Genomic DNA, 24,055 nt, shown 5'->3' with positions numbered 1-24,055 from the left:
ACTCAGGAGATCTCAACAACCAGCACACATTCCCATTTACTTTACAGCTATATGCATTCATAAGGGATTTAAAACACCTTGGAAGTATCACTAGGAAAAAATAAGACTCATAACTAAAAGCAAAACTCCCTTGAATTTTTCTAAAGCCTCACCATGTTTTTGGCAAAAAACTTTTCCCTTCTCCACAAAAGGAACAAAGACAGATAGAACTTCATCTCACAGCTTTCTATTATTAAGCAAACAGCTCTAGCAAATAAGGGCACTTATAGCCAGCTCCTGGGCTACTAATGCAAGAACAGATCCAGTTCTGAAGCTCTTGTCACTCCCAATCCCATATCCAGGAAGCTCCAACTTGACACAGAAGTATCTGGTCAGACTGTGTTGTCACTGTTCCAAAGCAGAACAGAAGGCAGCAAGGTAAAAACATTTCACCTAAATGTTTTTAAATGAGAAAAGTGCATTTAGCATACTACAAGAGAGGTATTTTTTTCCATTACATGAGTTTTTAATAGTAATCTGATTCACACTTAAGCTTCTAAACACTTTACTAACCCAAACTAACAAAGGCCTTCAAGAACCCAGAGTATTGTAGGTAACTATGGTTATACCTGTACATTTATGTACATATATGGAACTGACTGACAGAAACAGTGTGAGTGCCAAAGACAGGCAGTGACAGCATATGGATTAGGACTGTTGAGTTCTTGGCTCCCAGGCTTGTGATTAGACTACTCCTAAGCATGCAGCAATAAAATTTAGTGAATATTGTCTCTTTTCTGATAGCTAAATACACCTACAGGTAGAAGAAGGTACTGTGTGCATTGTATTCAATATATATCCTAGTGTTACTGTGTTTATAGCATACCTTGTTCTCTCTGTTGGTCTTTTTGTTCCATGGAAACCAGAGCAGAGAAATGGGCCTGATCATAGGCCAGCACAAGAGGTGAGCAATGGCATCTGTTTGGGAGAACTTCAAGTGGCAAATAAATTCCTCCAAATGGTATCGGTGCAAACGCTGCAAAGGAAAAGGGGATCTTTTAAGAACAGACAATAATTGTAACAATTGTGCTGCAATATTTTCAGAGCTCCAGGAGAGCAGACTAAAGCACAGTAATCAGTGCAGGAAACAGTCATAACAGGTAAAATTTAATTATAAAAATGTCAGTAAATACACAACAAGCAATAATGAAAACCTTCTGCTCTTACATATTTTTCTTTGCTTTAATTGTTTACTAGTAAAGTTATTATGGTCTTATAACAAAATCTCAATGACTCACACAGGTATGCAGATCTGTACCTTCCTGTAATACTTGTAAGGAGAAGGGTATTTTCTAATAATCATCAGTAAATACACTACATTCTTTTGGCAACAGGCTCTGCTCGTGCCTTACAAACATGTTTATAGGCCACACATTATATATCTGTGAATGTGCATAGGTATGTATGCGTGGTAATGTTAAGGAAGGACTCAAAAAATTCTACAAGTAGATGAATGGGATGCTCCATCTGTAGGGGAAAAATCTTGCTTTGGAAGATTCTACACTTGTTTCTATATATAATTATGGGAACAGCAAGTTTGGGCAGGAAAATTCTCTCAACGTGTTTGCTTCTGATCAATTATTTTTTCCTCTTGCTACAAAAATACGAATCTTTATTGCTGAAATATTTCCAAAATGAGTTCCCCTTGTGAGCCCACGCTGGCTGTGATCAGTGGCTGCATTGTCTTTCAGGTGTTTTTCCATAACTTACCAAATCATCTACAGCCATTACTTGTAGTTCATAATTTGAATGGAAACTGAAATAACCACCCAGCATTTTCCTGTGGAAGTAAATTCCTGTGAACTCCATCACCTGTTTAACATTTTCCTTTAATCAACCAAACATCCCCCTTTAGTTAAGCAACACACTATCATGAACTAGTATTCTGTTAGTTCGTTGTAGAAAGTGAGTGAAGTGAATTTAATCCTTCAAGTCCTGCTCAGACAGTGTCCAGCTGGCTCCAGCATTTGTGTGCTCATATGTGCAAACTGAATAAAACATTCTGGAAATGTCTGAATGATAAGCTGCAAAGGAGTCATTAAAAACAAAAATCCAAGACACACACATTCAAAATTCAATTTTTCAAAGATTAGATTGATTTCTGCAGGGTTTTAAGGGACACCAAAATAACACAGCAAACTTAGAACCTTGTTAACCTAAACCAATCACAAATGCACTGTGTTCTGTAATGTGATGGTTATTAAGTTTAATAGCCAATATCTAGGATAAACAGATTTTCATCAGGACTTACATGATTATCCTGTAGTTTTTACTTTTATCTAACAGAAATGGATTGAGCATCATTCTGTGCTTTCTGGTTTGTTTTTTCTTTCAAAAGAAGGCAGCAGCTCTCCCATAAACACCCAGGTATGTGACAGCTGGGTCTGTTGTGTGTGGCAGGTTAGGATTGATTCCATTTCCAGAGGAGTGGAGATGTCCAACCAAGATCTTACCTTCTCCCCCTGAGTCTCGTAACATCGTGTCTGCTACTACAACAATAGGTCTTCTCAAAATGTGGGCTAAGACAAAAACATGGAACTCTTCCAGGCTCTCATACACTGGGTCTTCTGCATTATCCACTCTGGAAGACACAGCATTGAGACTGTTTTGAGCCAACTTGAACCGACCACTGGAACTTCAGTGAATCAGCACATCCCAGCAGCTGTTCATCCTTCATTGTCACTTATATCCCACTCTTCTGAAACACATATTCTAATTATTGAAATAGGTACCATAAGAAATAGGGAAGGAGAATGCATTTTTGGAAATAAAATAATAGCAACAGAGGAAATGTTTTCACTTGGCAGACTCCATGCCAGTTCAGTAGTCAGCAAAATTAATTCCTTTCTGATATTGTTTGGTAGCCTAGCAGAAATAGAAAAGATGATTCTTAGCCAAGCTTTTGGAGTAAATATACTTTTGTCACAGAAATCATAATTTCACGTAACACCCTTGGCACACAGATCCTACAGTGCCTTTCTAGTTCAGGTGAGTTTACCTTGGCAATGTAAGAAACACTGATATCAATTTGAGCAGGAGGAATTTTAACTGACAAAGTTGTCAGCTTTTTTTTTTTTGATTGTTACAAAACTTTTTTTTTTTTTAAGATGGGGAGGGGTTACCTGTGTAAGGAACTGGAGATTCACTGTCCTATTAGATTTTCCAATTAGCTGAATTTCACCTGCTTTCAGGGAGGTTGATGCAGGAGACATTCACTGATCAAGCAGTGAGACACCTCTCCTTCCCCATATCCCTCCTCCCATTACCCAAACTCATGAGGAATTTTTCCCTGATGTTCAAACTAAATTCCCCATTTTGTAATTTCTTCCCATACTCCTCACTGAACTCTTCTCCATGGTTGGCTGTGACAGTTTTTCAGCATTTGCAGTCCTATGTCACCCTCAGAGCAATTTTTTAGCCAAAGGGCAGTCAGGAGAATCCTGTTATTGGCAAGACAATGTGCCAGAAAGATTTCCAGCTATTTTCTCAATTAGTATTTCCTGACTATCAGTCCTAATTTTTTTTTTTTCAAATCCTCTAATTATTCCTCATCTCCTAGTTGATGAGGTTTCTAGAACTGGAAGGCACATTCCAGATGCAGCTGTCTCAGAAGGATCTCTGTCCCTTTGCTCAGCTGGTGCCATGCCCAGCTGTACAAACTCCAAAATTCCACTGGGCATCTTTACTCTCCAGTATCACATCAAGTTGCTTCATTCACTAGCTGTGACCAAATTCACAGTTTTCAAACCCCTTCTCTTCTGTTACACATCATGTTCCATTACTCCTTGTCCCAGGGTCAGAGTGGCTGAGGTGGTGAGGGAGCTCTGGAGGTCCCTTGTCCAAGCCCTGCTCCAGCAGGGCCACCCAGAGCTGCCCCAGGCCGTGTCCAGACACCTTTGAGTCCCTTCACAACCCCTCTGGGAAACCTTTCTAGTGTCCAGTTCTGTATCATCAGTGCCAGTAATTCATGTGGGCTGTTTTGTATTTCAGTAGCACTGCTGAGGATTCAGTATGAATTTTGCTAAAGATTAATGAGAATGAAAAAATCGTCATCAACAAGTGTCCATGGCAACCTACCACATCCTTTGATCTGCTTATCATTCCACTTTTTTCCATGGATCTTTATTTATGCTAGCTACATGGCCATGAAAATTGTGGACAAAATAATTTTGTCAATATAACATGGAAGCAAAGAAAATTTAGGAAACTGAAATTAATTCCTCTGTTTATTTAAAGCTAACTTTAAGTAATGAAATCCACTGTCACACAGATCTGCATTGCATAATCCTGCTCAACCAGAGCACTCTGACTAAATAATTTATCTTGATTATAAGAGCACATTAACAGGAAAAAACCCCAAACAGATAAAAATAAAAATCTCAGTCTGACCTACAGGACCACTGATACCTGCAGTCCAAACACAGTGGACACCTACTCAGCACTCCAGAGAGACTCTCCCCCCCATGGAAAATCTAATCTGTACTGCAGCCAGCAAAGCAAGAAAACCTTTTCCAAAAAGCTAGACTAGGAAAGTCACCTCCCCTGCTGTTCCACCTGGCTGTGTGCTGGCTGCTCCTCTGCTGCCTGGAAACTCTGAGAAAGATCTGTTTTCCTGTCCTTGGATTTCCTTCTAAACAGCTCCCTATGGTCACCTTGCTCTTCTCCCCCACCCAGAGCCTCCAGATTCTCAGTGAGTCCAACAGACTCGAAATGGCTGTTCCAAGTTCAGGCTGAGTTTTGGATTCATGCAGAGCATGAGAGCAATGCCCACAGACAGTGAGAGGCACTGAGACAACATGGCAAGTGTAAAGTTCTCCAGCCTGGAGGTCTGTTAGAAGCATGAGATCAGAATGACATCTGAGTTTACATCTCTATTTGCCACCATTTCATTTCTGACACCTCTTCTTTTCCTGCTTAACAATCCTCAAATAAAAACCAACATAAAGCACAGCTGCAGTTCAACAGCAAGTCCAAATTCCTGCTGTAGGTGAGGAACCTCTCTGTTATTTCCTTACAGGTGTTCAGCACTGAGCTTCAACTCAGACACAGAAAATGGCACAGCCCTGGGACAGTCTTTCATTCTTCAGGAAAAAAAAAAGGTATTTTGCATTGACTAAAGGAGACACAGAATGTGAATGCTTTGAGTCCCATATCTGAATCAGTGGGCAGTTTGAATATTTCCAGGATGTGTTTGGCTTCAGTACAAGTTACATGAACAGCAAATAGGTCAGATGAAAAGATGTGTCAGCCATTACAAACTTCAGCTAATAATCAAAAGATACACTGTTATAATGAACCATTTTCTATCTCCACCCTGTAATTGCTGCATATACTGGACAGTTGAAAAGAAATATTACTCCTATAACAGACACCAGATCAGATAAAAAGTCACTTTAAAGGCATTTCTTTGTTAAATGGTCTAAACTAAATTCTCTATAAGATGAGGGCCTTGGCTGGCTTCAGTAGTTGTGTATGAAGAACTGTATGTTCTCAATACCTCACCAAGTCCAAAACCTCAGAGAACACCTGCATCTGAGAGGTATTTCCTGTCTAAATGTTTGGGGTTTCTGCCTTAAATAAAACTCCAACAACACACGGAAGGATTACAGCAGTATTCTCTCCCTTCTTCGCCATTTAAAATCCCTTGATTCTGTAGAGGATTTGGTTAGAAATGCGAGGACATATGAGCATGGCTAAGGCCATGTATGAGCTGCTAAAGTCTGACTAGGCCCGTGAGAAGTCGGAGATAGCAGGGCCGTGAGAAAGCAGCAATGTCCTTGGGCATTCTAAATTGAGCTGAAAAACAGGAGCTTGGCATTAACAAAACAAAGACCCTTAACGAGCCACCTGTGTAAACAATGAAAGGCAATTGAGATGATATCACCACCTAACTGTGTACCAATAAGGAGCCTAACCCTGTAATATTCATGAGCTTATTATAGAGTGTATATTAAGCTGCTGTCAATCTTCAATAAACGAAGTTCCTGGATTCTTACATTAAGGTATCTGAGAGCTTTCCGTCGCGACATGATTCTATTAATAAGATAATGTCAGCAGCACAGAGACAGGCTACAAGTGACAGTTCATGCTTCCCAAACCTGCACTAGCTCAGCCCACGACACAACACCCAGGTTTGCGACAAGTGAGTAACAACAATGCTGTTCAGTCCAGCAACAGGCTCTGACTGGCACAAGGCTGCACAGGGAAGGAGGGAGCTGGAATTTTCTCTTAAGCAGGATGGCAACATTTAGGTTCTCAACACAAAACAGGGTACAAGATATTTTCGTTTTTTCAAAGCAGTTGCTTCAGTTCAGTATCCCTGGCTTTGCTGGTAAATGGAGATAAATGAAGCAATTATGTTAATCTAGAATTCATTTTTTACATTTACAGAAAGATGTGCAAATCTGTTTCAAAACAAGAATCTGCTTCATAATGAATTGGTTTGGTCTGCTTTAGTGCTTGGAGGATTTTACATGTTGGAAATGAGAACTTATGAACCAGGTTTTCCTGTGTTCCCTTTTTCTTTCTTTCCAACTTCCTAGCCTCAGAACGAGAGTGCTCTCACAGGAGGGATCTTGGGAGATTTAGTGACAACTGATCTCCTCTGCACGTAGTTCACTCTGAAAAATAACTAAAAGGAGCTTGCAGGTGAATGAGGAAGCACAATTCCAGACTCAGCTTTGTCACTGAATTCTTTTGAAGCAGATACAACTTCTGATGCTTTAGCTAATTCTGACACCAAAGGAAAATTCATCTCATCTACAGTTCAAACACTGATGGGCAAGCTTTCTTAATATAGTACCTAACAAGAAGACATAATATACCCCCTCTCAAAAATACTATTTTGATATTCCTTTTCCTTATCAAAGGCCCTACTTTGAACATGGGATCATTAAATTGAGAAAGTAATTCATTCTGCCACATTCATTCTGTCTTTGAAATGAATGTAAGGAGAAATGCATATTCACATGTTTAATGGGCTGTTTCTTGCCTTATTCTTCTTTCAGTGTTCACAGGAAAAATTAACTGTTGCCCATTTATACTTACTTTATTTAGATTTGCAAAAAAGATAAATGCAAGCCATGATGAGAACATTAAACTCAACTTAAATTGCTTCTTTATGTAATAGTACTACCCCCTGTGTAAGGACCTGGGAACTGAAGGTAAAGGTGGTTGATGCCTGGCAAATGCAACATTCGAGGGCATCTCTGACTAGCAGATACTATGTATGTGAAACATATAGAATGAAACAGATAGAGTAAGGCCAGAGAAAACTGGGGCTGAATGACCAAATTTAATAGAAATACAAACTGAGCTGCTTTAGAACACTGAACTGTATCAACAGGAAAATACCTACAAAGATAGGAAACAAACTAGAGACTAAAATGAAAATAAATCTCTTTTTTAGTTTCAAAACAGAAGAAAATGAGACACATTATGGCTGACAATTTTCTAAGCAATGTCCTCCTGCATTTGTAGAATTACCTATGTTTAACATAATAGAGTCAAAAGGAAAATATATTCTTTCACAGCCCAGAGAACCTCTACGGACTTTGTTACTCTCATTCTTTTGTCAATTTACGTATCACCACATGGAATTTTCTGCAGGGGAAACAGTAGCTAAAGAAAATTATGCACCAAGTAAACAAACACTAAATAGTTTTAGTGATAAACACTAGACACAAAAACTAAAGCTTCTGCATTCTTAAGGCTGATCAATAATCCTATTGTTGGAAAGAACTGCACTGAAAGTGAGGGATGGTTTATCATATCACATTATTTAAAGCAGATTCTATATGTGGATCAGAGGTATTTAAGTGTTGTAGATACTGTTTCATCCCAAACTTTTTCACAAATACATTTCTGTATTTTTCCATGTACATTCTGAACATCTGAACTAAATGCAAGGCAGGAGACAGTACTGCGTTTTTGCCTGAGACCATCGGTTTGTCTGGTTCTGTTTATAATAAGCTCATTGACTGAAATGCTACTAATTGAGTATCGTAGAAAGATTAAACACACAGGCTGAGCTGGTCTTCAAGAAAACACAGCCCCCTCCCTTGCCTTCCTGGTAGCACTGGGTAGTAACAAACACTGCAACTCTGCAGAGCGCAGTCAGAGCAGCTGCAATCAGCCTGCCCATGGAATCAGTGTGGATAAACAGCCAGGGAACTGGGCAAGAAAAGAATCACATGTGGTTCTTAGAAACACAGACAAACCCTCTGCAGAACCTTCCAGCAACATCAAACTGTACTGGGATGACAGGGAATCAGTTTGATGTTAAATAAACAGTCCTTAAATCCTTGCAGAATATACCACCTAAGGAGTCTTTCTGCTGTGCCTTTTGCAACCGGACACGCCTGTCTCGTATTGGCCTTTTTAGCCACCAAGGCACTTGTAACAAACGTGGGTAGCCTTCCCAAATCTTCGTTAGCGAAGCCTGGCCATGAAATAAACAGTCCTTAAATACTTCCTGCATTTGAGGGCATTGTGGATCTTACATGAGTTTAACAGGAGCTTGAATAGTCAAAGAAAGTGCAATTGTTCCTACTGGTGCAACATTAATTACCACAATTTTTAGTTAAGCTTTTTAATAACTGTACAAAGACCGAAGTAGCATATTGATTTTTCAGAATGGCTTCATGAGACTACAAACTGTAACTCAATATTCTGCCTTCTCTTTAAAAAGATACTGCATCCAAATATTTAATCTTTAGCTTTAATACCAAAAATACGATTTTTTTCCCCTCCTGTATGTTTAGGGTTAACAGCATTTTAAAGCAGAAACAAATTGAAGATTTTGTGTTTGAACTGCAAAGCAAAAAAGCACTGAAATAAATGTATGAATATGAGAGGATGGCTGTGATCAAATACACAAGAGGTGATACCCAGGCACAAACCATTTTCTTGCAGAATGCTATTAGAAGGTGTGATGTTATTCTGTCATTCTGTGTCCTAGTAAAAATACCCAAGCAGGGGCCACCTTCCTGGTGAGGGTTCCCCAAACAGAAAGCTGCACTTCTTCAGTGAGATGAGGCACTTCATCTCCTTGAAGCTAAATGAGACTGACAACATGCTTGTTCCAGAAACAAAGAAATTAGGATTTATTAAATCCAGACTCTTGGATACAAAATGACCTCAAGTTAGTGTGGTAACTGTACAAGAAAACATAATGAAAATGCTAAATATTATAATAGGATATTCAGATAATTACATTCTACCAGGCTAAAAAAGCACAAGTCAAAAGCCGTTTGATGGTGCTGTAAACACCTTCATTCAGTTGTGCTGTATCGTTTTCCTGCTGAGAACAAACCCTCCAAGACCCTGCCCTGCTCTGCACTTACCCCCCACCGGTGCCTCCATTCTTGCTGAAGTGTGTCCGGGGCTCACTCGACGCCAGTTTGAGCAACTCGTTCCACTCCCGCTCCCACTCCTCCTCCGTGTACACCAACCCTGACTGGGGGAGAGAGGGAAGGGCTTTACATCCTGCTGGCACACAATGGAAGCAGAGTTCTGCAGCAGCCTTTAGCACTGACTGATTTGTGTTTCACACAGGACATGGTTTAATTTCTTGGACCATTAATAGTTCAATATTTCTATTCAGGTGAAAGAATATTAACTTATTAAAAAAGATCTCAACTAACTGCATAGTGGATTATATTTCTAGATGTGGGTCTCTGCTGCTAACGCAGTGCTCCACTCCTGAGAGCCACTTATTCACACAGAATTCCTTGTAACCATGGTTAACATGCTTTATTGCCCATTTCTGGAGATTTGCTTCCTTCCCAGTATCTGGAACTACTATGAATGCTCTCCTGGGCAGACAGGTGATGCTTTCTCCTTCTGTTCAAGAGCAAAACAGGGTGTTTCTGTACCCCTGTTTCTGTACCCCTGTTTTTTCAGGTAGCCTGTAACAGCTGAGTCAGTCACAGCTCAGCTGTGTTCTTACTGACTGCTGCCAACAAAAACCAGATTACAAATATGCCACAAACATTGAAGCATATTCACTTGTTTGCATCCAGGATTACTCCTGAAATGGGCTTTCCTAGCCACTGTTTAGGCACAGACATCTTCAGAAAATAACATGTTGAGGTACAGCTTTCAATCAACAGTCAAACCAAATCTACCAAATTATTTTAGTTAAGAAACATCCAAACCATATTTGGTTGCAGCTCCAAGAATCCCAATTCCCCATTCTGGGAAATCTCTCCCAAATGAGGGTTTCTCTTTCTTGTGGATTTCATGCCCTCATTTTATAACACTTGTGACAGCTAAATTATATATTTGGTTTTGCAGCCCCAAATTTTTTACAGGTTCTAAACTTAGACCTTTTTAGGGACAAAACTCTGCATAGATATACCCACAAAGCTACAAACACACTCTCTGTTATTCTGATATGAAAATTCTAAGTAGAAGCATCTCTTTCCCTGTGCAATATGGAAGGCCAAGGAATTTCGTAGCAATGGAAACTTTCACACCAAACTTCAGAAGAATGCTTTTAACCCTAAATGGTATTAACAAGACTGTCTTCAGGCCATGCAGACCTCCTTATTCTGCTGGGTCTGTTGCCATCTCCATCTCCTTTTCAGTGCTTCCCTCTCAGCTCCACTTCTCATCATGGTGTAGAGAGCTTTCCGTAACACCAGGTCCCGGTCGTGGAATCCCCACATCCCTGAAGCAGCACAAGAGGACATTCAGTTTGAAACAAGCTGCAGTGAAACACAAACAGCTGATATATAATTTAACATTCTCCTCAGCAAATAATTCTCTCACCATTTTTAAGGTTTCCAAAAGAACCACTCACTATAAATGTGCTCATGAACAACAAGAGGGATTCTAACAAATTTTAAACTGTGATTAAGGAATGACTAAGGACTTGAGTTGTTTCAGGGTTTGCTTGCAGGCAACTTCAACTTTGCTGCAAGCCATGGAATATTCAATGCACAGGTTGGTTTTGGCTGCAGTTGCCAGCATGGTTTGGAGGCACAGGAATGTTAATGAGCGCTGCAGGCACTGCTGAGAATCACAGCTGACACCAACACCCAAAGGCCTCCAACTCTCACACAGCATGATGGCAAATCCCTCTGGCTTCAACACCCAAGTGAAGAGACGAGCATTCAAGATGATAGAAAGTCTAAAAATATGACCAGCCACAGGCTTTTAATCTCATTTTAAGATAATAAAACGTCTTTATGTAGTTGGGAATAGTAACCCTACACCAAAAGAGAGCAGAGCTCTCCCAAAGACATGGGCCCATGGACAGCCACGTTTCAGTGACCATGTTGTCAGCTGCTGTTCTCAGGTCCAAACACTCCAAACATTTGCTGTAAATAACATACAATTCCTCCTAATTAAAAATGAAGTGAACAAAGATAAAAGGATACTTGGGAACAGCAAAAACTCTTTTCTTATTACTTCTTTCAACAAGAAGAGTCTCTTCAAAATATTAAAAATCCCAGTGTTTTTAAAAAGTCACCTCTTAGAGTTCTGCTGGTGGAAGATTTTAGCAACTGGAACAAAAAATAAGTTTCCTCATAATAGGTTAGGATAGAGAAAGCATATCAAAGACTTTCAGCTTCATAGGTTTCTACTGATTTGCAGACAAGCTTCAAAGATCTTGTATTAACAATTAATTAATCAATTGGAAATTACTTTAATTCACCCCAAATGCTGAAACTCTACAAGGAACTAAGAGAGATAATAGCTTGATATTGCATTCTTGAAGACAGCAAGAAAACTGTTTAACAAAATCAGGAGAATGACTGCAATTCCTTGTGCACAATGAGGACAATCCTGCAAAAGCACCTGGAATTTGCCTGTTCCAGAACTGTTAGGCTGGGAACAGGAAAATATAAGGAAAATGCAAATCACTGGTGTCTTTTAATACTGTTCCAGTTATCCTTCTTTTATAACCTAATAAAACTTTTATTCCCCTGCCTTAGGCATGCTTGAGGGAAACAACTTCAGTGGAATTTGAAGAATATATTGCTCCAAACCAGACTTTTAATGCAGGTCTTTGCACCTCCCGTGTTTCTGGGCCTGCGCTGGGGATGGAGAGAAGCAGTCAGCGTTTTTGGCAGCAGGGTTCACGTGCAGACTCCCCCTTACCCAGAGAGGCAGCGTGCAGGAGGCAGTTCCCATCCCCTGTGGTGGCCAGGGGCAGCAGGCGTTTGCAGCTCGTGCACACTGTGGACCACCAGTTGAGTCGGCCTGAAAAGAGAGAACCTGCTGAGGGGGTACAGAAGGGAGGGAGCAGGACACAGGCTGTGTGCAGGGAACAGGGAGCAGGAAGGCTCCTCAGGAACATCCTCTCTGCCAAATAAGCTAAAATGTAGTCTCAGAAGTGAAACTGAAAAGATTAGAAACAAGAGGCAGATAAACTATTCTCTAAATGTATTTGGAAAAGAAGAGAGCATCTTTAATTAAATTGCATTTCTCTTCTCATATGCTGCATCCAGGGATGGATTTCCAGGGAGTTTATTACCTAAATACCATTATAAGTCTTCCTACCAGTTCCCAAACATAATTGACATTGGCCTCCCATACACAGATGACAGATAACATTACAGTAATAAAGTATTTTTTTTGTCAAAATACGAAATTAATATGTATGTGGCAATCAAGATATTTTACTATAAGGTCTGTTTATTAATTAAAGTCCTATTGTTTCAACAGCTGATTCTCCTCTCATTTACCATAATGTAAATCATTATTAGATTCACTAAAACCCAACAGCTGCACTACCTGAGAATTAAAATGAGCCCAACACATAGCCCAAGGTGTAGTATAGCACATGGCTTTTCTTTTTGAGAATATTTAGAGAACCACTTATCCGTCATTGCTGTGTGAAGCATCTTTTACAGATGACAAACCAGAGATGGATTATGAGAAAGACTGATGAGAGGAGGGATATTTGATGTACCAAGATGAAGTAAATAAGTCCTGAAGACTATCAGTGCCCAAGCCAACAGCGAAGGGCATCATTCCTGGCACACAGGTTGCCATGTGGGAACACATGGGAGGGTTAAATGGCCACGGAGCATTTCTGACACAAAGCAAGAGAATGGGACTGATTGTAAAACATCTCGGAGGATGAGGAAGAACAGCTGATTACCAGTGATGAGTAGAGCTGGTACACTTCCCAAGACTTTTGGCAGGTCTGTGGGTAATGCACAAGTGAATAATTGAATGAATAATGCAATAGGCAGCCTGTGGTGACTCCACATCTTTGTTTGTCCTCTTTTGCAGACATTTTCCCCTCCAATTTCTTGACTTGCAAGCTGAGAGGAAATAGTGGCTATATATTTATAGAGTCTTGCACTTAAGGTTAAATCCCTCAAACAGAGGGAAGTTCAAACAACAAATAAACTTCTCTCCATTAATAAGCTTTCATTACAAGATTATACTGAAGTTCATTTGTAACAACAGGTAACACATGTTATGGGAAAAATAATATAACTTTAATATGCACCTCAGTTACTTGTTCTGGATACTAAGAACTATGTAATTAAATTGCAGTTAGTCAGTATGGGGTGAGAGTACGACACTGTAAAGATGCAGAGCAGATCAGCAACTAAGCACATTTGGTAATCCTCATGATTTTAGCAGCTGGTTTGTAAATGAACAACACCTCAGATTTGGCTTACTTAGTTCTAAGTTAAATATGCATTAAAGAAGCTTAATTTAAAGCACTATTAGACAGCCTTTGGAAATAAGGAGTTATCATTTTTAGCAACTCCTGTATCAGAAATAACAACTTGCAACCTGCTTTTTGCAGAATGTTTTGGTGGAATCGTGTTCAGTAATAAGTTACAGCAAGGTGCTGTATAAAGCATAGTTAGAAGACCTAAAACAAGACAGACCTTAGGTAGCATTTAAGGCCATAATGAGTGGCATTGCTTTGCAGAATAACCAGCAGCTGTTGGTAATAAATGTCAAAGTCTGCTGTTTATGAACATTTTGAGTAATAGAAGGTTTCTGTGAAAGTGATCTTCCATCCAGTAGATTATGCAAAAAATGTTTGTGGGCTTGGTTAACATCATAAAGCTTATGGTTTACTAAAAAATTAGCAGAAAGGGGTTTATTATTGGATTATAACAAAAAAGTGGTACATTTTCGTTTTTCAAATCTAGTGCTTATAGTTGATCCCTGTAGGGACACAACAGGAAAGTGGAGCTTAAATGAAAACTGGAAACAGTTCTTCCTCGGGCTTTTTTCTGTCTGCTTTGATAATACGACACTTATGGACAAACTAGACCCATTTCTCACTCTTCCTCCCTCTGTTGGTCTCCTACTTCATCTTGCTTCTTACTTTCTCATAAAATTAATTGAATCTTAAAAAATACAATTTAAAGAAACTGATGTTATTTTACAGCAAAAATACTCTTGAGATTTATAGTAGTCATATTCTAGTACATTAAAATTTGATCTCAGTGTTAGATCAAGATTAAAAGTCCTAGCTAGGTGTCATGGTTTAGCCCCCAGCTGACACCCCCAGCCACTCACTCCCTGCTTTGGTGGGACAGGGGACAGAATGGAAGGGTAAAAGTGACAAAACTCATGGGTTAAGGTAAGAACAGTTAAACAATTGAAATAAATTTTAAATAACAACAACAATAATAATAAATAAAGAAAAAGAAAATAAAAGTAGGAGAGAGAAATAACCCCCCAAAACCCCACATAATGCAAATGAAAAAGAATTGGTCACTACCAAGCAACCAATGCTCAGCCAGCTCCTGAGGAGCAGCTCCCAGCCAGATTTCCCCGTGGTTTATATGCTCAACATGATGCCATATGCTCTGGAATATTCCTTAGGCCATCTGGGCTCTGCTCTCCCTGCTGTGTCCCCTCCCAGCTCCTTGTACCCCCCAGCCTCCTCCCTGGCAGAGCATGAGAAGCTGAAAAGTCCTTGACTCAGTGTAAGTCCTGCTCAGCAACAACTGAAACATCAGCATGTTCCCAACATTATTCTCATACTGAATGCAAAACACAGAGCTGTACCAGCTACTAGGAAGAAAATTAACTCTATCTCAGCCAAAACCAAGGTCTAATTTTAGATCAAAAGTCCCATCCAAGTCTATGATCTGGCAACATACAATCAGAGGGGTAGACACGAGCACACAATGTTGCCCTTTATTTGCATGATACTTAAGACTCCAGGTGCAAACTCAAAGGAAATGTTAACACAATCTAGTATCCTTCATGGCTGAAGACTGCCAGCTGTTTCTGTGTTCTGATATTATCCTACCCTGCACTACACAGTGTGTATCCAACTTGGCATGATGCAAAGCATCTCCTGGCTCCCCCTGCTCCCTGATCTGCAGGGCCCAGCAAGAATTCATCACTCTGATACCAGGTATTTCTTTTGTATTCTGTGCAGAGAAGCTGAGCCTCAGAGAAAGTTAATGTGGCAGTATTATTAATAGACACTAGACATGTTTAAGTGTTATTTTCATAAGCCTCCATGTTGTATTACAAGCCACAGGTGTGTTGTTTCTTGCAGCAGGACTTATGGGCAAAAATTGCCCAGGAAGGTTCTAGACGGTTCTAAGACCTGAATGGCTCAAAAAGAGGCAGTAGAGAACAGAGAACACATTTCAAGTATTTACAGGGGCAGGCCTGGCTTTCAGTATCAGCCCCTTGAAGCCTTATACACTGGCACTGTACAAGGTAAGAAAGCATTCAGCAAGATGTGCTCTATAGAGAAATTCACTGACAGTATAAACAAGTTAAAAATGTGCCACAGAAATTATTCTACGTTATGACTATCCCATAAAGAAGAAATACAGCACTGTCCTCCAGTTTACCAAGGTCCGTTTGTAATGTGTTCCTTGCTCAAACATGCACATGCTCAAACATGGTTGGTGGTACACGTACAGTCAACCAAATTCAAACCAAACATGAGTTTAAAGGAGATTTAAAGAACCTTTGTAGAAACTCTGCATAAACCCTTTGCTCCCTCTTCACGTTCTCCAGCCCATATTTTCTTTTTTTCTGGTTTAAGCTGCTAATAAATGAAATGGCTTTACAGACTTGGGAGTTTTCTTGTAGAATTAACTACAAAAAGTTTCAAGGATGTAGCAAACAGCAGCTTAATATAACTTTCTCTGGACAGGGGAAAAGGAGATGCCACAAAAGACAAGATCCCTCTCAAGTGCTTATGTGACAGAATTTGGTTGCAGTTTCACTGCAGAGCTGTGAGCAAACCACGGCCTCCAAGGCCACTGTGCATTTATCATAACAAAAATAAGTCAGAATTCTTACAGAAAAAATGGAATATTAATTAAGAGAAAACCAAAGATGGGAAAAAGTGTGAAATGTCACGTCACAGCTTGTAGAGTTCTACCTCAGATTGAGTGTGATTGTCTTTCAACACAATTCACTGTGCCATTAACAGCCCTCTCTCACACAGCCAGGCAAACCAGCCTTAGTCCAAGTCCTCAAAGGCTCTGACAGAGCAGACACTGCACTGAGGAAACCTCTCCATCTGTGCACATGGGACTCAAGGTCTGCCTTCCTACACTGGCTGAACGTGTGGCTCTTGGATGGCTCTTCTTTTACTTGTGGTTGGGGATTTTGGAGAGCTTTCCCACGTGGAATCTGGAGCATTTAATAAACAATATTTATGCTGTGACTTTTTCTTTATATGGAAATACTAAAGCCAAGCTAGCTGATTATTTTCTTGAGACTGGTAAAAGCTTATTTAAAAACATGTTCGATAGTGGCAGAGTTAAATTGAAAAAAATAAACAGTGGTACAGTCTTAAGAGACACCTTGCTTACACAAGCTCAGTCACCCTAAGAAATCAGCCTTTCTGTCATTTCTCCAGTACATGGGATTTCCAGAAATCCACCTCTCATCCATCCCCCAAGTGGAGCAAGTCACAAAATAATATTTTCAGTTTCCAAAGCAAGTCTAATTCTGGACACCCCATAAAATTTTCAAAAGCAATCGTTCACCCCAAATACCCCCCCGAGTACCCTCTGGAGTCCACCAGCAATAACTCATAAGAAGCTCAGGGTATGCACAGGGCTGCCCAGCTGAGGCAGCACAGGAGTTCACAGCCCACTCACAACAGTCAGACAGCAAGAGGTGCTGGAACCTCAGATCCTCATGTCAGCAGGGCCACTTCTACACTTCCCATGTTTCTGACTTGACCAGCTTTGTTTATTCTTAGTTTTAGGTCTATACAATAAATGTGCACTTGCAAGTATTGATGCGAAGAAAATGACAAAAACAGATTTTCTATGTGGGCTTATAATGCTCATTCAGTGTCTGCTGACATTTTAAAATAAAGCATTCACCAATACATTTTCAGTTCTTCAGAAAGGCCCTCCTTGCAGGAGCTCTCTCTTTAGCCTAGCTGATGAAGTCAGCTTTGCAGTGGCATCTGCAAGGCTACTCATGTCTACTTGTGTCCTTGAAATGAAATGTCGAGTTGTGCATGTGGAAATGAGCAAAAGTGAGCAATGAAATAAAAGTTTCCCTTTCAGCCGGTGCATAAGGAACACGGACTCTGTGCCCAGCTACTGACTGGAATGCAAACCAACACCTCTGGAGTGAGAGGGCACAGAAGGCAATGCCCAGGCCTGGGGGGCTGCAGGTACCAGACCCTGGGCTCAGGGAGCTGCACATCCACTGCTACGGCTTTGCTTCATCAGTTCTTTCATAACCTGAACCAGACTGTTTCCTATGACATCCCAGCATTTATCCTGCTCTGTGATACAGTATTTGTCACTCAGATCTGAATTACACAAGCCTGGAAAATCAGGAAATTAATACAGCTCTCCTGTAATTACAGTGGTTGCTATCCCAGCACCCTGCATGTACTGTGTGAAAATCTGTTAAAAATTCTGGGATAATAAAATGCTTCTACAACCTTAGAAGGCACACATTTTTCTTTAACAAGGCTTGATTCTTAATGGTTTGGAATCAAACATTTCCGTAATTGTGATGGATTATTTTTGAGGACATGGAATCCAGGCTTAACAGCATATTGCTGTTTACTTTGCTTATAGCTGTATAAAATGCTTCTTAGAAAACACAAACATAAGCACAGAAAGAAAAGTGTAGGAAAGCAATTCTTGGACGTTCATACAGCGTACTTTTAACTTTTGTACTGAATTTTATTTCAGCACTGCAATAGAATTGCTTTTTCTTTTAATTAAAAACACTGTGTTAGACGAGTCATTTTTCTGCCTGTTTTTTAAACTCACGAGTACAGCAGAAGTTTTCATAATATCTCCCTTTTGTGTCAACCCACACATTAACAACACACAGGGGAGCACATGTCTATAATGAAAATCAATTTGCTGCAGCATAATATTTAGAATTATAAAACTCCTTTCACACAGACATCATTTCATATTATCAATATCTCAAGACACTCTCTGTCAAAACTCCACACCATTACTGCAAGAGCACAGAGATCAGTCTGCCATTACTTACAAGCTGAGCTCATTCCAGTTCTGGCAATAATCAGCTGCTGAGTTTCTAAGATGGACAAAACCTCAAAATGGTTTTATGAATGTGGTGAATTCTATCCTCTAAGAGGAATATTTGGAAAGCAGTCACGTAAGGAGTAGAGGGTACATTGCAGCAGTGGGGAGTGAGTAAATCATACTGCCTTTATTTGAGCCTTTCCTTTATAATCTCAAGCAGAATTTTGCAGTAAATCAGGAATTTTGCTCTGAGTTTCTATACAGAGAGGATGTAACCTGAACATCCTTTCACCTATAGATGCAATGGTAGCAAGAGCTTAAGCACATAAAGGAAAATATTAGAACCTTACAGGCTTTTACAGACACCCAGAGAACATGTGCGACAGTCTGTTGGTCATAATTCTGCTCTCCCAATCTATACTCTGGGAGTAGTAAGCTGTTAGTTCCCAAAAAATTCCCTCCTCCTTTTGCCTAATCAGCTTCTTTTCTTTTTCTTTTCTCTTGAAATTCCCACTGCAATATCAAGCACACCCCTCTCTTCCTTCAAAAACATCCCCAACCTCAGCTCCAGAACCTGCTGTCCTTCATGGGGTTGGGGTTGGTTTGAAGGAGATTTTAGGCCCTTTGCAGGGAATGCACCTTCTCTCCACTTTTTATGTCACTGACCAAACCATAGGCAAACTCTTGGTAGGAGACAATGTCTACTGTTAAGTGACTTTCCAATTAATTCACTCTCTTCATTTTGTACAACAATGTCTAAAATAGGCAGGAAATAAAAGGAAACTGGTATCTTTACATCTAAAACAAAGACAAAAGGTCGGTTTATATGAAACCTTACATGATTTTCTTAAGCAAATTGTTTGATCTGTTTAACTTACTTAAACTGCACAACTGTTTCCCAGGAAGTTCTAGATTATTTGAATGAAATACAAGTAAATTAAGTCTATGTAGGCTACAAGGATACCTGGGATCAAAACCACAAGTACTTCAAATGGTTAAGACATCCCTGGAGGCTCTGTGGATGAAGGGACTTTTCCAGTGTCAGTCAAGTTACTACTGCCCTAATTAATGTGAAGAAAAGAATAAATGATTTATTCTAATTTTCAGAGAGATTTGAGAGAGGAATGCTACGAGGCAGCAAATTTGGTAGTTTCTGCAGCCCTGTTTCAAGTTCAAAGCCAGCCAGCTCTCTGTGAATTAGTTTGTCAGCTCTAAATTCACATATTCTCTGATTTTAAGGTCAGAAAGCCACTGTGATCCTCTAGTTTATACTACATCTAAAGGCTGTAATTCCACTGAAGGAGGTAGCTCAAAAATGGTACTCTAGCAAGGGATCTTCTGAGAGCTCTGTGGAATGGGGAGGGTTTGGCAGAGCTGTCAGAGGAAGAGCCATCCTGGTTTTCCCTGTCCTCCTTGGGTTAGCTGGTTCTTGGAGAAACTAGATATGTTTTCTAGATAGGTGACTGACAGTTTTCATACTTCATAGTTGCCTGGTGGCATTTCTACCTTATTTTATACTTTCATTTCTCCCAGAAAAAGGCCTTCTGAACACTGGGGTTTTTTGGTTGTTTGCTAGTTTTCTTGGGGTTTGTTGTTTTTTTTCTTAAGCATTTACTGTTTGATGCTATTGTCTATGTCTTGCTTTTCAGTTACCAAAGCCAAAAAAAGAGCACATGACAATACATTTTAAGTATTCAAAGTGACACTAGATTAGCAAAGGTCCTGCCTAAATACTGCAATGCGGTGCCCTGACAAGGGGCAGTTTATGAGTCTGAGCTCACACAGTGTGACTGGGCACCAAGGTTTGAGGATGAACACTCAGATCAATCTATATAGCAATTCACACACACACAAAAAGCTACTGTCTATTCAATATCCCACAAGCAGCCATGAAATCTGGTTTTAGAACTCCTTTAGATCACCAGTTGAGCATTCCACACAGATGTGTTCATTTCATGGTTCATTAATACACCTGTTTGATAATGCACAGATACTAATTTTAAATACCTTTTCCCATATCCTTTAAAACTGGCTTAAAACTTTAAAGTACTAATAAATCTGAATTAATGTTAATATTAAATTTCTTCCCATTTTTTCCCATGGCAATACCAAAGTATTGCTTTAAAATTGTGTCATTTCTCATTACAGAATAATAATTAAGACATAAAATACATATCTAAAAACTCTTCTCTCAAGCTGCAATAGAACTTGAAGATGTTTCCTTTGACAGTCATTGTGATGTAATTTCCTCATGAGAACTGGAAGTACCAACCCTCTCTGACCATCCAGATTTACATACTTCTCTATCACGACTTCCACATCAGTCCTCCTTTCCTTCCTCTCTCAATTTCTTTGTTTTATTAACTAAATTTGACAGTTTTCTCTATGAGGTTTTAAAAGAAACAGAGGATTGGGATATGTGTCGTTTTGCAAAGAGCACAGTATTTGCTTTTGCTCTCTGGAATTTATTCCCCATGCAGCATGTGCAAGTTCCAGAAATGAAGCATGACTAGAACTGTCAACCAAAAAGTGGGGCTGCCTAGCTGACAGATGGAGTGTTCACCCACTGCTGACACCTGGAGTATTTACTCACCTGCTGACACCCCAGTGCTCAACCACTGTTGTCACCCCAGTGTCACCCACTGTTGACACCCCAGTGTCACCCACTCATGACACCCCAGTGCCACCCACTCATGACACCCCAGTGCTCAACCACTGCTGACACCTGGAGTATTTACCCACCTGCTGACACCTGGAGTATTTACCCACCTGCTGACACCTCAGTGTCACCCACTTATGACACCCCAGTGTCACCCACTGCTGACACCCCAGTGCTCACCCACTGCTGATACCTGGAGTATTTACCCACCTGCTGACACCCCAGTGTCACCCACTCATGACACCCCAGTGTCACCCACCTGCCTGCTCCAAGGCCACCATGGTCGCCTGCTCGATCAGGTCGCGCTCGATGAAGCTCCTGAAGTCCTCGCTGTACACGCTGAGGTCTGGCAGTTGGAATGTGTAGATGGGCATCTCCAAAGGAAACTGCTCATTGCTGCAGTCGTTTGCTACATGGGATCGAGCAAGGGACACTATGGCTGAGCTGGCATGGGAAATACCTCTGGAAAGGCGCTTTTCTGTGGAGAAAACAGATATTGCACCTGTAACACTGCATGGAAGGCCAGGAAACAGCAAGTCCGGGGAATGAACATTCGTTTCACTGAGGAATTTATTCCACTTGTTGCTTGCTACCTTTGTTGGGTTATTTCCCTACTGTACAAATTGCTTAGTTCCTACTACAGATCCCTACAGCAAGTCATAGGAACTTGTCTCTCCTTCTAGCAAAATGGAGAAGCTGTAAAAGTAACAAGATATGAAGGACAAGTATTCCTATAAATTTTTTTTTAATGTATCTTAAGTTTCCAAAGATTCATTGGAAGAAAAATTTAATGGCAGACATATGATAATGAATTAATGTTTTGAACTCCTAATTTGACTTCTTGTGAAAAAAAAAATCCAGCATTCTACAATCACTTCCTAGTGAATGTGCCATAGTCAAAACGATCTACCCAAAAGCACTTTTAACATCATAATACTGAATTTAAGACAAACTCAGTTTTTATGGATATGTGTTTTCTAAGATCCTGTTCCATATAAATAATACATAGGTTAAAAAGAATTAGGAAATAACAAGCCCGGTACAAAAGAATGCCTTGTTTTATCAAAACAACTATGAGCTGAGATCTTATACTGAATTTCTCTCTGGACAAATGCTGTGAAAGGAACAGCCAGGGTCATCAAAGCCAGTGTTAAGAAAGGGACAAAACACTGCTATTGTATCATTGCACTTCACTCTATAGCCTCAGTTCTGACAGCAGCAAAGGGGTAACACATCCTCTTCAGGTGCTCAAACCATTCAGTCAGAACTCATGGAGCTGTTTTCCCTCAGTTTAGTCTCTGCCCTGTACTCCTGTTCATATGTTTGAAAGCTGAAATGAATGTTTTGGAGCTGCTTAAAAAGGACGGGCATCAAACGTTACCAGTCTGAGCTCTCAGGAGTTCAACATTCAGCAATGAGTTTCTCTCTGCAGCCAAGAAGGGCCACAGGACCACGGCACCTTCTGTGCTTCAGCCAGCCTGAGCTCAGGGCTGCACTGAGCTCTGCTCCCTCAGGGCAGCCTCTGCAATGGGCATCAGCTGAAATTAATACTAGGAAGTCTCCTGGGCTTTTTACTGCATTTATTAGTGAGCTGACACCAGGTTTATGGAGTTTCTCTACATTTTTGAATATGCAGAAAGCTTCCTGGTGGGATTTATATGATGTTAAGTTAGATAATATTTTCACTGATTTTCCTTGGAAATCTTTATCATACTGGAAGCTTTTGTAAAAAATTATTTGGTGAAACTTCACCTTGGTAACTTCATAAATACTACCATAAACTAGCCTTTAGCCACTACCTCTCAAATATGCACAAAGCTACATTAAGATATGTTCCTGTCCTTCTACGCCTTCAGAATAAGGCAACAAATAACCTTACTTAAACACAACTTAAGCTAATAGTGTTTTAAAAACATCTCAAACTGACTAATGGCTATTTAAAATTAACTGTCCTGGAGTTTGTGAACTTTTGTTTCTCCAATGGATCAAAGTTTCTCTAGTTTTGAGAGCTAAATTACACTCCCTAAATTATCCTAAATTGGGGGAGAGGGTAGAAAGTTTGATTACCTTTGCATTTCTTTCTTCTCCTTGTAAATCTCAGCTAAATCACTTCAGGAGGGGAACAGAACTACAGGCCAGCATGTCCCTTTGACATCCCCTTGCTACCAACTCCATCACCCCCTCCCAGCACAGCCCAGCCCTCACCTGCTGGCTGCATCCTCCCCTCCTTGGTCTATAACAAGACCTTTCCCTTCTCTGCTTCTCCCTCTGGTCCCACATGGCAGAGGTGGCTCTCTGCCCATCAAGTCCTTAGTTACTGGGTTGGCAGCCAAGTTATGTCAGTCCAGGCATCTAAAGCCAGCCGTGCCCCACACCCCCTGCTGCACCCCCTAAACACCAAATGGGCATTTCAGTGTAAACTATATCCCACTGAGGATGAAGGGACACAGTTTTATCCACTACAGTATGCTGCTCCTCCTCCCTTTTTGTGCTCAGTGCTTTTAAGGAGTCATAAAAAGCCCTACAACTCCTTTTCTTCCCGGGGAGGTTAGCAGTTTGAAAAAAGCTTTACTGAAACTCCTAAGTACTGGTGCTATTTCCTGTTTAATGGGGGGAAGAACCAGCAGGAGAAGGGAAAACCTTCTGTTCCTTTTAATGACTGCATAGAAGCCATCCCCAGGCCAGTGCTATTACCTCCCTACATGACAAGCTGTCAGACCTGTAGATTTATTTTAGTGCAAACTACAGTTCCTTGATAAATTAAAAATGCAATCCAACAGTCTGAGAGGGTGAGAGAGATGAAATTAAACCCATAAAAGGTCTGCAAACAAAAAAGCAAATTCTACTGCTTATCATCCTGTACTGGAAATTAACTGCTACATTTTCTTAAGGTTTCAATTTCTATTCAGCAGGGGAT

The 24,055-nt window shown here is 40.3% G+C and overlaps 1 protein-coding gene across 6 annotated transcripts in view; it reads right to left on the bottom strand.

The window, feature by feature from the left end:
* Window positions 1–24,055, bottom strand: part of OTUD7A (OTU deubiquitinase 7A) — a 131,448-nt gene that overhangs the window by 18,509 nt on the left and 88,884 nt on the right. For all 6 annotated transcript variants that reach the window (XM_032699945.1, XM_032699944.1, XM_032699948.1 and 3 more), the window contains exons 9-14: window positions 21,398–21,616; window positions 12,148–12,249; window positions 10,584–10,711; window positions 9,384–9,496; window positions 2,493–2,620; window positions 866–1,015 (exon numbers count right to left, since the gene is read on the bottom strand). In XM_032699945.1, coding sequence (XP_032555836.1) covers window positions 866–1,015; window positions 2,493–2,620; window positions 9,384–9,496; window positions 10,584–10,711; window positions 12,148–12,249; window positions 21,398–21,616 — 840 coding nt within the window. The remainder of the gene's footprint in view (window positions 1–865; window positions 1,016–2,492; window positions 2,621–9,383; window positions 9,497–10,583; window positions 10,712–12,147; window positions 12,250–21,397; window positions 21,617–24,055) is intronic.

Source organism: Chiroxiphia lanceolata, chromosome 12 (assembly GCF_009829145.1).
Source record: "Chiroxiphia lanceolata isolate bChiLan1 chromosome 12, bChiLan1.pri, whole genome shotgun sequence".
Taxonomy (NCBI): domain Eukaryota; kingdom Metazoa; phylum Chordata; class Aves; order Passeriformes; family Pipridae; genus Chiroxiphia; species Chiroxiphia lanceolata.
The sequence above is the reverse complement of the archived record's forward strand: the minus strand, read 5'-3'. Positions and strand labels throughout refer to the sequence as shown.